The 15,788-nt window shown below is 34.8% G+C and overlaps 1 protein-coding gene across 26 annotated transcripts in view; it reads left to right on the top strand.

Moving 5' to 3' along the window:
• The window catches only part of Prpf40a (pre-mRNA processing factor 40A), a 62,364-nt gene that overhangs the window by 33,914 nt on the left and 12,662 nt on the right, over nt 1-15,788 (top strand). For 15 of the 26 annotated variants that reach the window (XM_087650609.1, XM_087650608.1, XM_087650614.1 and 12 more), the window contains 11 exon segments: nt 3,034-3,144; nt 5,371-5,491; nt 5,736-5,789; nt 7,101-7,125; nt 8,049-8,411; nt 10,499-10,607; nt 11,045-11,109; nt 11,448-11,612; nt 12,026-12,134; nt 12,732-12,882; nt 13,531-13,664. In XM_087650609.1, the coding sequence (XP_087506735.1) occupies nt 3,034-3,144; nt 5,371-5,491; nt 5,736-5,789; nt 7,101-7,125; nt 8,049-8,411; nt 10,499-10,607; nt 11,045-11,109; nt 11,448-11,612; nt 12,026-12,134; nt 12,732-12,882; nt 13,531-13,664 (1,407 nt within the window). 26 annotated transcript variants of the gene reach the window in all.

The raw sequence follows: 15,788 nt of genomic DNA, 5'->3' as shown, positions 1-15,788 counted from the left end.
TGCTTTAGGATAGAATGTTCTATAAATATCCGTTAAGTCCATTTGGCTCATGACTTCTCTTAGTCTGTCGACATCACTGTTTAATTTCTGTTTCCATGATCTGTCCATTGATGAGAGTGGGGTGTTGAAATCTCCCACTATTATTGTGTGAGGTGCAATGTGTGTTTTGAGCTTTAGTAAGGTTTCTTTTACGTATGTAGGTGCCCTTGTATTTGGGGCATAGATATTTAGGATTGAGAGTTCATCTTGGTGGATTTTTCCTTTGATGAATATGAAGTGTCCTTCCTTATCTTTTTTGATGACTTTTAGTTGGAAATTGATTTTATTTGATATTAGAATGGCTACTCCAGCTTGCTTCTTCTGACCATTTGCTTGGAAAGTTGTTTTCCAGCCTTTCACTCTGAGGTAGTGTCTGTCTTTGTCTCTGAGGTGTGTTTCCTGTAGGCAGCAGAATGCAGGGTCCTCGTTGCGTATCCAGTTTGTTAATCTATGTCTTTTTATTGGGGAGTTGAGGCCATTGATATTGAGAGATATTAAGGAATAGTGATTATTGCTTCCCGTTATATTCATATTTGGATGTGAGGTTATGTTTGTGTGCTTTCATTCTCTTTGTTTTGTTGCCAAGACGATTAGTTTCTTGCTTCTTCTAGGGTATAGCTTTCCTCCTTATGTTGGGCTTTACCATTTATTATCCTTTGTAGTGCTGGATTTGTAGAAAGATATTGTGTAAATTTGGTTTTGTCATGAAATATCTTGGTTTCTCCATCAATGTTAATTGAGAGTTTTGCTGGATACAGTAACCTGGGCTGGCATTTGTGTTCTCTTAGGGTCTGTATGACATCAGTCCAGGATCTTCTGGCCTTCATAGTTTCTGGCGAGAAGTCTGGTGTGATTCTGATAGGTCTGCCTTTATATGTTACTTGACCTTTTTCCCTTACTGCTTTTAATATTCTTTCTTTATTTTGTGCATTTGGTGTTTTGACAATTATGTGACGGGAGGTGTTTCTTTTCTGGTCCAATCTATTTGGAGTTCTGTAGGCTTCTTGTATGTCTATGGGTATCTCATTTTTTAGGTTAGGGAAGTTTTCTTCTATGATTTTGTTGAAGATATTTACTGGTCCTTTGAGCTGGGAGTCTTCACTCTCTTCTATACCTATTATCCTTAGGTTTGATCTTCTCATTTGTCGCGCCCACCTCGACCGGCAAGGAAGACGCAACACTGTTGGATCCTTCTCAATCAGCCTTTATTGTAGGAGCACCTTATTGATGATACGGGGACCCCAAGGAACAAAGGCACTTGCCTTATATACAAGACAGGCTGTGGCTGTAAATTTGTCCTCTAGGGATTGGTGGAGCATGAAATAACCTATTTAGCATGAATATCACCCTGGCCTTGTAGGTGCTGGGGGTCTGCCAACACATGTGCTGTAGGTGTTTACCACAAACGACCACCAGATGTCGGCGCCATCTTTAGCCGCTCCCTACACTCATTGAGTCCTGGATTTCCTGTATGTTTTGGACCAGTAGCTTTTTCCACTTTACATTATCTTTGACAGTTGAGTCAATGATTTCTATGGAATCTTCTGCTCCTGAGATTCTCTCTTCCATCTCTCTTGTATTCTGTTGGTGAAGCTCGTATCTACAGCTCCTTGTCTCTTCTTTTGGTTTTCTATATCCAGGGTTGTTTCCATGTGTTCTTTCTTGATTGCTTCTATTTCCATTTTTAATTCCTTCAACTGTTTGATTGTGTTTTCCTGGAATTCTTTCAGGGATTTTTGTGTCTCCTCTCTGTGGGCTTCTACTTGTTTATTTATGTTTTCCTGGAATTCTTTCAGGGATTTTTGTGTCTCCTCTCTATGGGCTTCTACTTGTTTATTTATGTTTTCCTGGAATTCTTTCAGGCATTTTTGCGATTCCTCTCTGTAGGCTTCTACTTGTTCTCTAAGGGAGTTCTTCATGTCTTTCTTGAAGTCCTCCAGCATCATGATCAAAAATGATTTTGAAACTAGATCTTGCTTTTCTGGTGTGTTTGGATATTCCATGTTTGTTTTGATGGGAGAATTGGGCTCCTATGGTGCCATGTAGTCTTGGTTTCTGTTGCTTGGGTTCCTGCGCTTGCCTCTCGCTATCAGATTATCTCTAGTGTTACTTTGTTCTGCTATTTCTGACAGTGGCTAGACTGTCCTATAAGCCTGTGTGTCAGGAGTGCTGTAGACCTGTTTTCCTCTCTTTCAGTCAGTTATGGGGACAGAGTGTTCTGCTTTCGGGCGTGTAGTTTTTCCTCTCTACAGGTCTTCAGCTGTTCCTGTGGGCCTGTGTCTTGAGTTCACCAGGCAGCTTTCTTGCAGCAGAAAATTTGGTCTTACCTGTGGTCCCGAGGCTCAAGTTCACTCGTGGGGTGCTGCCCACGGGCTCTCTGCAGCGGCAGCAACCAGGAAGACCTGTGCCGCCCCTTCCGGGAGCTTCAGTGCACCAGGGTTCCAGATGGTCTTTGGCTTTTTCCTCTGGCGTCTGAGATGTGTGTGCAGAGAGCAGTCTCTTCTGGTTTCCCCGCAATAAACCATTTTTATTTTTCCAGTTTCACTGTCTTCTTTTAGGGGACCAAGTTACAACTTTGTCCAAGTACTTACAGGGTTTTTTTAGTTTTGTTTTGTTTTTGAGGTGGGGGGCGGTTGTATTCTTTGGAATTAGACTATATAAATGTATGATTTATACCCTACATTATGTCTATATTTAGTTTGTATATTTTATCCACTGGAGGAGATTTATATTGCTGGAGGATTATCTTGTGGAAAGGGTAAAAGTTATTGTTGTTCTGACAGTGGTCATGACCATTCTAAATAATTAATTGATTCTACCTTTTAAATGTTCTCTTTTCCAATTCATTTTCTACTTCTGTTGACAGATTATTCTGTGTGACTTGAACTGTTAAAATAGTCATTTTATACTTAAATTTGGTGTTCTATATGCTTTCTACCCCACAGATAATCACTGCTGAATAATTTACATGTCAATAATTTTTTTTCCCTGTAGAAATCAATGTGGACAGAACATAAATCACCTGATGGAAGGACTTATTACTATAATACTGAAACAAAACAGTCTACCTGGGAAAAGCCAGATGATCTTAAAACACCTGCTGAGGTAAATGTTTGAACACTAGGAATCAGAACTGTTAATTAGCTTGGGTATATTTCTTAGAATTTATATTAAGCTCCAAAGAGCAGTTCTTCTGTGTCTCTATTTAGTTAAGACATTGGGTGAAGAGGTTTACTGTAGTTAGAATAGTCAGCAAGAGTAAAATTTGTTCTCCTATATGGACATACTTTTTTTTATTATCATCCTATATTCAAAGTTGTCAAGAGTAAGTTGAAGGGTAAAGCAGTTTTCTTCAATATAGTATGACCTGTATGATTTTAAAAAACATGTTAGCAGTTCCAGTTAACCATGGAGTTTGATATAATGAAATTAAATAACCTACAAAATACTTTCTTGTCTTAGAATATTTTCTCTTTGTAGACATACCTCTGAAAGGGTATTATTTTGTGTTATACACTTCGACATTCAAAATAGATAAATGTGACAAAATTAAGAGTGAAACAATAAATTAAGCAATATTGCATTTTTTAATAGTCATGCTCAGAAAGAGGTGATCTTTTTCACTGAAGAATGTTTCACCTAGCCAGTGGTATTCCGTTTTCATTTTCCTTAACTAAAGTACTCAAGACAGTAAATAAATGTATTTTCCACACATTGTATTACCCCTGTATCTAATATGAAGATAGTGTTTGAGAAGGAAGGTTAATAGATAACATTTATTTCTCATTCATATACACACACTTTCGGGCTTATAGCAAATTAATTTGAAACTAAAACATTAGGATGGATGAGTCAGATTTCACCTCTCCCCAAACTTTCTGTTTGTCTATTTGTACTAATATATGAATATTCCATTTACTAATTATGGGTGGTGGTTTTTACCTATGGTGAACATAAGAGGGGGTGTACACACAGTTAAAATTCAGGTAGATGCCTAACTTTGAGGAAGCATCCCTGCACTTCTTAAGTATATTATTTCTAACAAATTATTTTCCTTTCAAAAGTTAAATGATTTATTCAATAGTCAACAACTCTTATTTTTTTTTAATTACATTTCAAATGTCATTCCCTTTCCTGGTTTCCCGGACATAAGCCCCCTCTCCCACCCCTCTTCCCTTCTTCTATAAGGGTGTTCGCCCTCCCCAACCAACCTCCCTTCCATCCCCCTTGACATTCCCCTGTACTGGGGGTTCCAGCCTTGGCAGGACCAAGGGCTTCTCCTCCCATTGGTGCCCAACAAGGCCATCCTCTGCTACATATCAGTGGGAGCCATGGATCAGTCCATGTGTACTCTTTGGATGGTGGTTTAGTCTTTGGGAGCTCTGGTTGGTTGGTATTGCTGTTCTTATGGGGTTGGAAAACCCTTCAGCTCCTTCAATCCTTTCTCTAACTCCTCCAACGGGGACCCCATTCTCAGTTCACCTCTATATTTGACATGCTCTGGCTGAGCCTCTCTCAGGAGATAGCTATATCCAGCTCCTGTCAGCATGCACTTCTTGACTTCATCAATATTACCTAGTTTTGGTGGCTGTACATATATGGGCTATATACCCAGGTGGAGCAGGATCTGAATGGCCATTCCTTTCAGTCTCTGCTCCAAACTTTGTCTCCATATCCCCTCTTATGGATATTTTTGTTCCCCCATTTAAGATGGACTGAAACATCCTCACTGGTCATCCTTCTTGAGCTTCATGTGGTCTGTGGATTGTATCTATGGTAATTCAAGCTTTTGGGCTAATATCCACTTAATCAATGAGTGCATACCATGTGTGGTTTGCTGTGATTGGGTTACCTCACTCAGGATAATATTTTCTAGTTCTATCCATTTGCCTGTAAGTTTCATGAAGTCATTGTTTTTGATAGCTGAGTAGTATTCCATTGTGTAGATGTACCACATTTTCTGTATTCATTCCTCAGTTGAGGGACATCTGGGTTCTTTCCAGCTTCTGGCTATTATAAATAAGGCTGCTATGAACATAGTGGAGCATGTGTCCTTGTTGTATGTTGGGGCATCATTTGGGTATATGCCCAGGAGAGGTATAGCTGGGTCCTCAGGTAGTGCAATGTCCAATTTTCTGAGGAACCTCCAGACTGATTTTCAGGAGTGGTTGTACCAGTTTGCAATCCCACCAACAATGGAGGAGTGTTCCTCTTTCATGCTATGAATGTATATTGAGTTACGTGGGTAGACAATGTCTAGTGAAAACAAGTGTGAATTGTCAGCAATGTTGAGCATGTTATTATTTGCTGAGAGTGTTTTCCCTTCTTTAGCAACTATTGTCTAAATGCCCATGGAAAGAGTACAAATCTGATTCTGGGAAGCCTTATTACTATAATTCTCAAACAAAAGAGTCCCGCTGGGCCAAACCTAAGGAACTTGAAGATCTTGAAGGTAAGATGGGAAAACTATTCTACTGGGAAGTTGTTCTATATATACCTGTCACCTGAAAATAGTCCTCCCTGAATAGGGTTATTCAAACTAAGGCCTTATTCTTTAAAAAAAGATAAACAGTTAAATTGTGTGCACATTTTAAACGATGTAACATTTTTGTGGGCTCTTATTTTCTTGTTGCTTTAGATCTCAGTTCTATAGATTTTAAATAGACTTTTATTTGATTTGATTCCACTGAAACTAGGATACCAGAATACCATTGTTGCTGGAGGTCTTATTACAAAATCAAACCTGCATGGTGAGCTGCTTTGATAATTCATTTTCTGTTATATTTAACATTTAGAGTATGTCACTAATTTTCACTAACCATGAATGGATAAATCTGCAGTGAAAGACATTAATTCAAACAATTACTTCTGTATAAAAGTTATATTATAAATGAGCTTAAAGTGTTTAAAATTTTGTCTTGGTATTTTAAATAAACATGGACGTTGAACAGGTTTACATACAAACTTTTAGTATCCCTCAGAATGTTGGTGCATGCAGGGGACATGTGATTAAGCTTAATCATGATAGTAAGTTGATCTGAAGTTGATCTTAAGACAGTTATTTTGTCAACATATCTGCTTACACTTAATACTGACTTTGGTTTAGTATCATGAAACAGTATTTTTTTCTGAAAGTTAAATGAATATATAAATTATATAGTTATATATTTTATAGAAAGAAAGATTACTCATTACCATTCAAAATTTACAAAACTCAGGCCATAAAATAACACTCTGTAATGTGATTACTTTACTCTTCTTGAAATAGAATCCTTTATTAAATTGATGAGATCAGCTAGGTAAAGGTTATAGGAAAGTGGCAGAACTTTATATCATATTAGTTATGATTACTTTTTATGTGGATATTTTTCCATCTTAAAATAGATTTTCAGAAATATTTTCCTTATAGAGTCATAGTTGTTAAAATGTTGTTACATACATGGAGCCCCTCATTCTCTAGGGATACAAAGTTAAAGAACGTGTTTTACCATCAAATTAAAGTTTATCTGAGCCTAGAGTGCAAACAAATACTGAGTATTTAAATCTTTAAATCTCTGTTTAATTGTCTGAGTAGGAGCTTATAATTATTTTATCACTAGAATCACAAATTGCTCTTCAACAGAGTATCAAGCTCATTTCTGATATGACTGCAAATGGTTGGTTTGCATAGCTGCTTATCTGGTTATCAGTGCTAATGTGAAAAATGGGCCAGAAATTTCATGAGTTCAATATCAATTTAAATTTAGTGTCTTTTAAAAAGTAGTCTCATCCCTGGAGACAATACTTTTGTATTCCTAAATTATAAATCTTTTCAGAGTGTGATTACATGGCCAGTAGCCTTTGGAAAAGATTGCTAACTAATCAAAATTGCTGTTGTAAAAAGTTTCATTGTTGTATTGGGGCTTTGAAACTAAAGTAAGCACTTGCTCTTTAAAGCAAGTTTTTATTGTCAGATGGTAAATTAAATGATGAAATTATGGTACTTTCCTCTTCTTTTAGAGTTTGTTTTCAGTGGCTATATTTAAGAAACTACTTGATAACTTTTCTGTTTTCTTTAATAGCCATGATCAAAGCAGAAGAAAGCAGGTAAGCAATTTTGAAAATGAGTATGATTTACAATTTGGCCATTTCTATAGCATTCATGTTTAGTTATCTACTTTTTTAAAAGGATATGAATGCTAGTTAATAGGATTAGAATAATGGTTTGATGCCTTTGGAAGGTTTTATAGGGGGCTGGGGCGTTAAGAAGGAAATATATTTGCTCAAGTGTATATTTTGCTAGACAAGTACTTTTCATACGGAATGCATTGTTTGTGAATTAAGAAGTTTCTCATTTTTGGAATGAGTGAACTAACTATATTTCTCTGTTATAAAACTAAATTCCTTCTTTTGTCATCTTGAGGAATATACCCACAGCCTTGCAAATGTTAGCAATCAACTACTGAGCTGTATACCCCCAGCCTACCAAGTTTCCCTTTAATTGTTGAAAGATAGATTTTACAGCTCTTATGAGTTTTGCTAAATATCAAATATGTTATTCAAAGTAGCAGGTTGAAGTAATTGAACATTTATTTTTTTATTGAAGTAATTGGACATTGGGAAATAAAAGCATTTATATCAATTTATATCATGTTAGTGTACAGGTTTGCTGAAAGCAAAATAATGGTAGAAGTTGGAAGTGGTAACTTATGCACAGTGGTACTTCAGTTCTACTCAAGGAGACTAAGGACACAGTACTGCCTGAGCCTCATGAATCTGAACCCAGCCTAGGCGATATAGCTAGATATTCTCTAAAGCAAACACACATTTAATGTAGTCTTATTCTGTGGTCTTTTGGGGTGCCTTTCTAGTTTACTGTCAATGATTTGTTTAGCCCTTTGTTCCATTAGTGTTACGACTTTTTAATTGACTTTATTTAGCATTACTGTGTATAGTATTAAAATGACTGGTTCTTCCCCCTCTCTCTTTTCCCTTCCCCTTTTCTATTCCCTCTCTCTTTCGATGTATAGCAAGCAAGAAGAATGTACTACAACATCAACAGCCCCAGTTCCTACGACAGAAATTCCTACCACTATGAGCACCATGGCTGCTGCAGAAGCAGCAGCTGCTGTTGTCGCAGCTGCTGCAGCCGCTGCAGCAGCAGCTAATGCCAATACTTCCACCACACCTACTAATACTGTGGGAAGTGTTCCAGTTGCTCCTGAACCTGAAGTTACTTCCATTGTTGCTACTGCTGTTGATAATGAGAATACAGTGACTGCATCAGCTGAGGAGCAAGCACAGCTTGCTAATACTACAGCTCTTCAAGACCTAAGTGGTGATATATCCAGTAACACTGGAGAGGAACCACCTAAACAAGAAACTGTAACCGAGTAAGTTTAGTAACTCAGACTTCTGCAAATAAATAACTGACTTAAAATATAAGACCTTGTTGATGTAGTCAGTGACCATTAAATGTTTCAGTAAAAACCTAAGTTATCTAATATTGATCTATTTCAAAAGGTGCCATGCCACCAAACGTTTGAAAGTAAATCTTACCTTCAAAGTTCAAGTTGTAATCTTACCTTGATTAGCACTGAGTATAGGGTGAGGCACAAATTTAAAAGAATACATGCTATATCTATTAATGTACTATATGAAATCAAAATCAAGGCAAAAAGGAAAAAAATCAGTTTACAAACTTCCAGTATTTTAAATAAAGGCTTGGTATCGTGCCCTGGTTTGTTTATTTTTGGTAAGGGGTTGTTTGTCTGTTTGTTTGTTTGTTTTATGTACTCAGTTCAGCACTACCAAGAAATATTGTCAATTGCTGTTGAACATAAAAATGAGTCTTGGAAGATCAGAAGCTCTGTCAAATAGAGTAGAATTAAATTTGTTTTCATTCTTTTTGAGTTATTGGTTGTGTTTGATTTTCAGCTTATTATAAATAAATTGAAAAATACAAACAGCTTTTGAAAACTGCCTGAGATAAGAAAAGGCACTTTATACAGTGAGAAAATCAAAACTTATAATTGGGTTTTTCTACCATAGGATGCAAGGTATAAATGGAAGGCTAATCTGACCAAACACTATAACCCAGTTACTGTTAGTCACACCACCTCCATCTCTCTACTACTTCCTATAAATGTTTCTTCTCTTCTCTTATGTTAATTTTACAAATAACTGTAATGTTTTGACATCGAGATATTTAAAAAGAAATGAGATGGTATATTTGGAGACAATTAAGAGTAAAGGTCACATTTTCTTTTCCTTCACTGACCTTGGCTATACATATATTTAAGTATATATATTTAAGCATTTTGTGTATATATGTGCATATATATATATCAGACATTTTCTTCATACATGAATGTCCTTCATCCGTCAAGCAATGGCATCTTATGATATAAGCTTTTGAGTTATCATTCTTCTACATTTTATGCTTGAGCTTTTTGAATACTAACAAACACTGAGAAGGTCAAAATATTTTATGCAATTTGGTATGATAATTACATGTAATTTGTGCATATCTATTTTAGAACATAATACAATATAGCTTACATGGTACAATTACCTCAAGAATAATGAGAAATTTCTGTATTCATCACAATTATGTTTTATACTTTTTATCTTGTTGCGATCATTTATATGAATGTGGAAGGCCAAGAGTAATTTATTTTTCATGACTTTAACAAGTATTCTTTCTTGGCAGCATTTTAATATTAGTTCATGAGTCATAATTTCTTACTAATTATAATTAATTTCTGTGTAAGGCCACTTAAAGAGTGATATGTTTACATATATTACATTCTTAGGTAATTTTCTATTGCAGTGTCAAGTTCATCATTTTTATATTGAACTGCATTTTCTAAATTTAGTGTGGGATCCCAAACAAGTAGTTGATAATTCTGTATTAAATTAATTCTGTTTGAAATTACTATTCAGCAGTATTTTTCACAGTATTCCAAATAGTACTTATTTGGAGTTCTAGGTTACAGAGTTAATTGGCTCTTGTGCCATAGTATATTAATATCCAAAACAACACAAGGATAAATTAGCATTGTTGGATTCTATTCTATGTTCGCAAAATTAATCAGACTTGAATTTTGCTAATTAATCACTTATTGCTCTACATTCTTTGTAGTCTTTATATATACATAAAAAATTATCAGGGGTTAAGTGAAGTGTGAAACGTAAGTATGATAAACCATTTATTAACGTGTAGACTAGTGATGTAAATCAGCTTAGTGCAGTTCTGTGTTATTTTTTGGCCTTTACATAGGGTCTGGTAACTGACATTACAGAAATTCTGAAACTTTATGTTTTTGGCCTCAGACAGTTGTAATTTTAGGGTTCATGTAAGAAACTTTCTTCTGAAATTACCAAGTTTTAGGTCAGCTTCAAACAGCTGATACAGAGATTTTCTAAGAAAATAGTTACTGAAATTATGAATAGCATGTTCAAATTTCTGTCTCTCTAGTTTTACTCCTAAAAAAGAAGAGGAAGAGAGCCAACCAGCAAAAAAAACATATACTTGGAATACAAAGGAGGAGGCAAAGCAAGCATTTAAAGAATTATTGAAAGAAAAGGTATTACATAGATTCTTTTCAAGTAACATATAATAATTTCCTAATAAATATTCACTTTAGCGCCTTTATTTAAAATACTAATCACTTGAACTGTTGTAACTGAAAGCAAACTAAATTTGTTGTGTTTTAATTAAACACTTTTGTGAAACTTAACAAGGTATTAATTTCACAAGCATATTTTTGCCTTGATATTTAAGATTTTTTCAAAAAGCTTAATCATTTTGTGGGTGAACTAATAGAGAAAAATATGGTTAAATTTCAGCATGAGTTTTTTTCTTCACAAAATTGTATCATTAAAAATGGTTTTAGATTTTATAAAAAATCTGCAAAAGGAGGTGCTTGATATTTACAGTGAGCATTATACTTGTCTTCCTGTAATACTACTGCTCTCTGTGTTCTTGTATGAAATACTAATTTTTCCTTTAAATAATTTTCAGCGGGTACCCTCCAATGCTTCATGGGAGCAAGCTATGAAAATGATCATAAATGATCCTCGGTACAGGTAATACAACAATTTATACATTTTCTTTTTACGTTAATCTTAGGGCATTTAAAATTGTGTCCAACAGTCTAACTGCATAAAGAGTTGTTGTTCATAGCTTTGTAGTTGGCATAGAGGTATTCTATGCATGCTACAGCCAAAACCCCAAAGACTTGTCCTGCAGTCTGAGCACCATAGAATCATTTTAAAACTAGAAGTTGCATTTTAGAATCATTTTATATCTTCAATAAATTACACAAATGTTTTTAATATATGCATGAAACTTTTTTCCAAAGCATTAACATTTGTTTCTCCAGCCTTTATGCTTAATCCTATATGATTATTTTATTATTTTGTAGTGCTTTAGCAAAGCTGAGTGAGAAGAAGCAGGCATTTAATGCCTATAAAGTCCAGACAGAGAAGGAGGAAAAAGAAGAAGCAAGATCAAAATACAAAGAAGCTAAGGAATCCTTTCAGCGTTTTCTTGAAAATCATGAAAAAATGACTTCCACAACCAGATACAAGTAAGGTTTCTTAAGATGCGGAAAGCGAGTCCCCTGTTTTTTTTGTCCTACTCAGTCATCCAAAATGAATGGTAGTGAACATAGCAGTGTAAATGAGGATGGGGCAGCTCTATAAGGGACTCCCATAAGTCATTAATTGAGTTCATATAAAGGCCCACTTAAGGGATTAATTAGGGAATAAACATACCACATTAGCTGATATCTGTTTTTAAAGTCTGCAGAAGGTGCCTTAAAGTAAGAGAAAATAGAGACTTTTGTTCTTCTCTTGATATTTTTATTGACTGTCATGGAATTTTCCTGAGTAATGATTTTTAAACTTACAGTGGAGAGTGTTCATTGACTACCTTTGAAAAAAATGATCTAAAATTGTACTGATGCATTAAGGAAGTAACATTTGATTTCATAATCACTAGAAAAGCTGAGCAAATGTTTGGGGAGATGGAAGTTTGGAATGCAATATCAGAGCGTGATCGTCTTGAAATCTATGAAGACGTTTTGTTCTTCCTTTCAAAGAAAGAAAAGGTACTCTTAAAATCATAAGTATTTTCAACATTTTTAAGGATTTTACTTTAAAAGAATAAAACTATAACAGAATTTCTTGACTTAATTTGTATAGTGTATGTTATATATCATATCTGCTCATTGGAAGCTATGTTCAAGATAAAATGAGTTAACTCAATCTTTTTCCCTCTTTTCGAAGATGGTAATTATTGTTTAAATCATAGTGGGTGCTGATTTATCTGAATATTTATCACTGTTAAATTGTTTTACATCCATTTTTAAAGGATATTACTAAAACTTTAAATAGAATTGAATGACATTGAGGACTTTGGTATTTACATGCTATGACTGCTTTCAGTAACCCTCATTGTAAAATGTATCTGTACTGCATATTGGTAATACAGACACAAAAACAAAGTTTTGGATTTTGACTTCAAAGACAGATGGAAAAAGTAAAAGTAAGGACTCTGTCACAAACAACAGTAACAAAATAAACAGTGTTGATACTGCAGAACTATATAAAACATTTGAAGCTTATCAGAATATAAAATAATGTTAAGTAATTGCAATTCAGATATCTTGTTTGAATGTTAAAAGGTATTCAAACATTTGTTGTAGGAACAAGCAAAGCAGTTACGAAAGAGAAATTGGGAAGCCTTAAAAAACATACTTGACAATATGGCTAATGTTACATACTCTACCACTTGGTCTGAAGCCCAGCAGTATCTGATGGATAATCCAACGTTCGCAGAGGATGAAGAGTTACAGAGTAAGAACAATGACAAGTAGTGCCCTCCAGTCACAAAGAGTTAGTCAATTTTTGTATGAAATCAGAATTACTCTGACTTTTTATTTAGTCACTAATTCAATTATACACAATGATTTGTCCATTTTGGGGTGGGGGGAGCTTTATTTTCAAATGGGTTCCTTTTAATTGAATTTTAAATTTATATTTTTTCAATTTAGATTTTAGAGATAATTCTTGAAATATGTAATAAGGCAGTCATTTGTAGATCATTGGTGTCTTCTGAACACAGCAAGGCAGCTGCACTTAAAAACTCTGAGTGACTAAGACAGCATGCACAATACTTACTCCCAGCATGCAAATGGGAGTTGACCATGAAATCTCACCCTTTGCTATATAATCAAATGCATACAGAACTCTTGAACTTAGATGTTTTAAAAAATGGGGGTCAAGCATGACATTGCTTCTGTTAGTAGTTCATTATACCTTGTACATGTCCTCCTCCATTTATCCTTTGTGATACCTGAAGTCATAACTTGTGTCATTATATAATTATGTTTGAATTCAGATACAAGTGTTTTTATACTGAATTGGAAATTTGTAGAGTTTAATGCAAATAACTAAACTGCTTTCTTTATTAATATTTCTTTTTTTATTAAAAAAATACTATAGACATGGATAAAGAAGATGCATTAATATGCTTTGAGGAACACATCCGAGCTTTAGAAAAGGAAGAAGAAGAAGAAAAACAGAAGACTTTGTTGAGAGAAAGGAGGAGGCAGCGTAAAAATAGGGAATCTTTTCAGGTAATAGAAAGATGCCCCCCCGGAGCTGGGGACCGAACCCAGGGCCTTGCACCTGCTAGGCAAGCGCTCTACCACTGAGCTAAATCCCCAACCCTGAAAGATGCCTTTTCTTAGTTCTGTAATATAGTCATTGAGTGTCAAGAAGGATCAAGACAGTTTTGAGATACTTGTTTCCGGTTCGTTACCTAGACTTCACGGGTGGTCCAGTATGTTGAACTCTTTAATTTTTATAACTTAGTTTTTGTTCTTGGACATTTGAGGAGAGTGAACAAAGCTGGGTGCAGCAAGCATTGTTTAACTTGAGCGTAGGTTTCAGCTGAGCAAAATAGCATAAGGGCTAGGTGGAAACAAGATGAGTGATTGAGTGCTTTGTAGCAGTTGATATTTGGTTCTCAAAGGATGTACTGTACAATTTAGGCATGGAACATAATTAAGCCCTTTACATGGGAGCTAAACTGTGTTCCGTAGTCAGTGACTCCTTTTTTGCTTCTAGTGCTATTCTTCCCATTACAAAGAAATGAATTTTTGCTGTTTAAATTCTTATTCTCTTATTTCTTTGGGATAGGATCCTAGGTGACCTAGGCTGTCCTCAGTCTTGCTATGTAGCCCAAAGAATTTTGTACTCTTGATCTTTTTCACCTTTCAAGTACAGGGATTACAGATAAATGCCACAATGCTCACCTAAGATATTTTACTTGTATAACCTGTGTTTTGAAACTACTTCTTAATATATCATGTTTGTTGAATATATTCAGATAAATAAGGAAACAGAACTGGTGAGATACTACTAAGCATGGAGCTAGGATTTAAAACTATACAGTCTTGGTTACAAGCAGTCTTTAGTCTTGTGTATTAAACTTTGTGTTAGGGTGACAACAAGGTTGCAGTGGCTTACTTAAGCTTGTTGTTTATCATTTGATCTATTGTTATTCTTTAGGGCAATAGTTCTTGAAATCTCTTTTGTGTTAGACTCATGTAAAAGACTTTTTAAAAACAATTATTCCTACCATGTCAGTGGTTACTAACTCTATTGCCCTCAGCTGTTGAACAGCAATTTACTTTTGTTCTGTGAAACTCACTATTCTGTAAGTTACTTTTTCAGTAGTTCTGCATAAGATTATTCATGACTACTAAGAACACAGATTATTAAGCCTCCTCCTAAGAATTTGATCCAGTCAATACATTAAGTTTTAATATGTAGTAATACTGATGCTCTTTTGTACACCAGTGATTTCTGGAATTGTTCCTTATTAGTGAGAAAGATCATTTCTTTGATCACATTTAGCATGGAAATGACCAGTCAAAGACCAGTCTTATTAAAGCCATGAAAGTAGACATTCTGTTTACCTATGTTCCTATAATTTTCATAGCTAGCTATAAAATAGGCTATCCCTAGTTTTAAGATAATCAACTATTTGTAACTATGTGGCAAAAAATGTTTTTTAGGAGAGCTCTTAGACTTTTGCAGCTTGTAAGCTTCAAGACTGTTTTAAGGTTTAAAGTTTACAATAGTTTAAATTTGAAGTAGACATAAAATAACAAATAAAATAGATATAAAATAGACATTAAATGGCTGTTAAAACAGAAATCTGGGTCATAGAGCTTAAAATAATGATACAGAGTACCAAATGCTAAAAGTTCAGGCCAAGAGATTCTAATTACAGGCCATGTGGGCCTTCAGCTAAATGTAAAATATGGCTTCAAATCCCATTGGTCTGCATATAGCATGTTTGCGTTTAATCATAATGTAAGTGGTTATTAAATCACTATTGGTATTCCTTAAGATATATATGTAGCACAGTAATTCTGCAGTCATATTTCACCTTTCAAAGATTTGTTTAGAACTATAGTAAAATGAATTATCAAAACTGTCTTTTCTAAAATTAATCATGAGTGGAAAGAACCTATTCAAATATTGTGGTTTGGTGATTACAGTCTTTATTGTTTTGATTTGATTTGACCTGTCAGTTAACACTTAAATATTAAGTTTGTTACATCTTTGCTAGGAACCTGGCAAGTTGTTTTCTTAAAGTCTTAAAGTACAATATTTGAACTCATGTCAACTGTAATAGAAAGGTTTGAGACAAGTCTTTAAATGGAATGAAGGGGAAATGTGTCACAAAG

The sequence above is a fragment of the Rattus norvegicus genome, chromosome 3 (genome assembly GCF_021556685.1).
Source record: "Rattus norvegicus strain SHRSP/BbbUtx chromosome 3, alternate assembly SHRSP_T2T, whole genome shotgun sequence".
NCBI classification, from domain to species: Eukaryota; Metazoa; Chordata; class Mammalia; order Rodentia; family Muridae; genus Rattus; species Rattus norvegicus.
The sequence above is the reverse complement of the archived record's forward strand: the minus strand, read 5'-3'. Positions and strand labels throughout refer to the sequence as shown.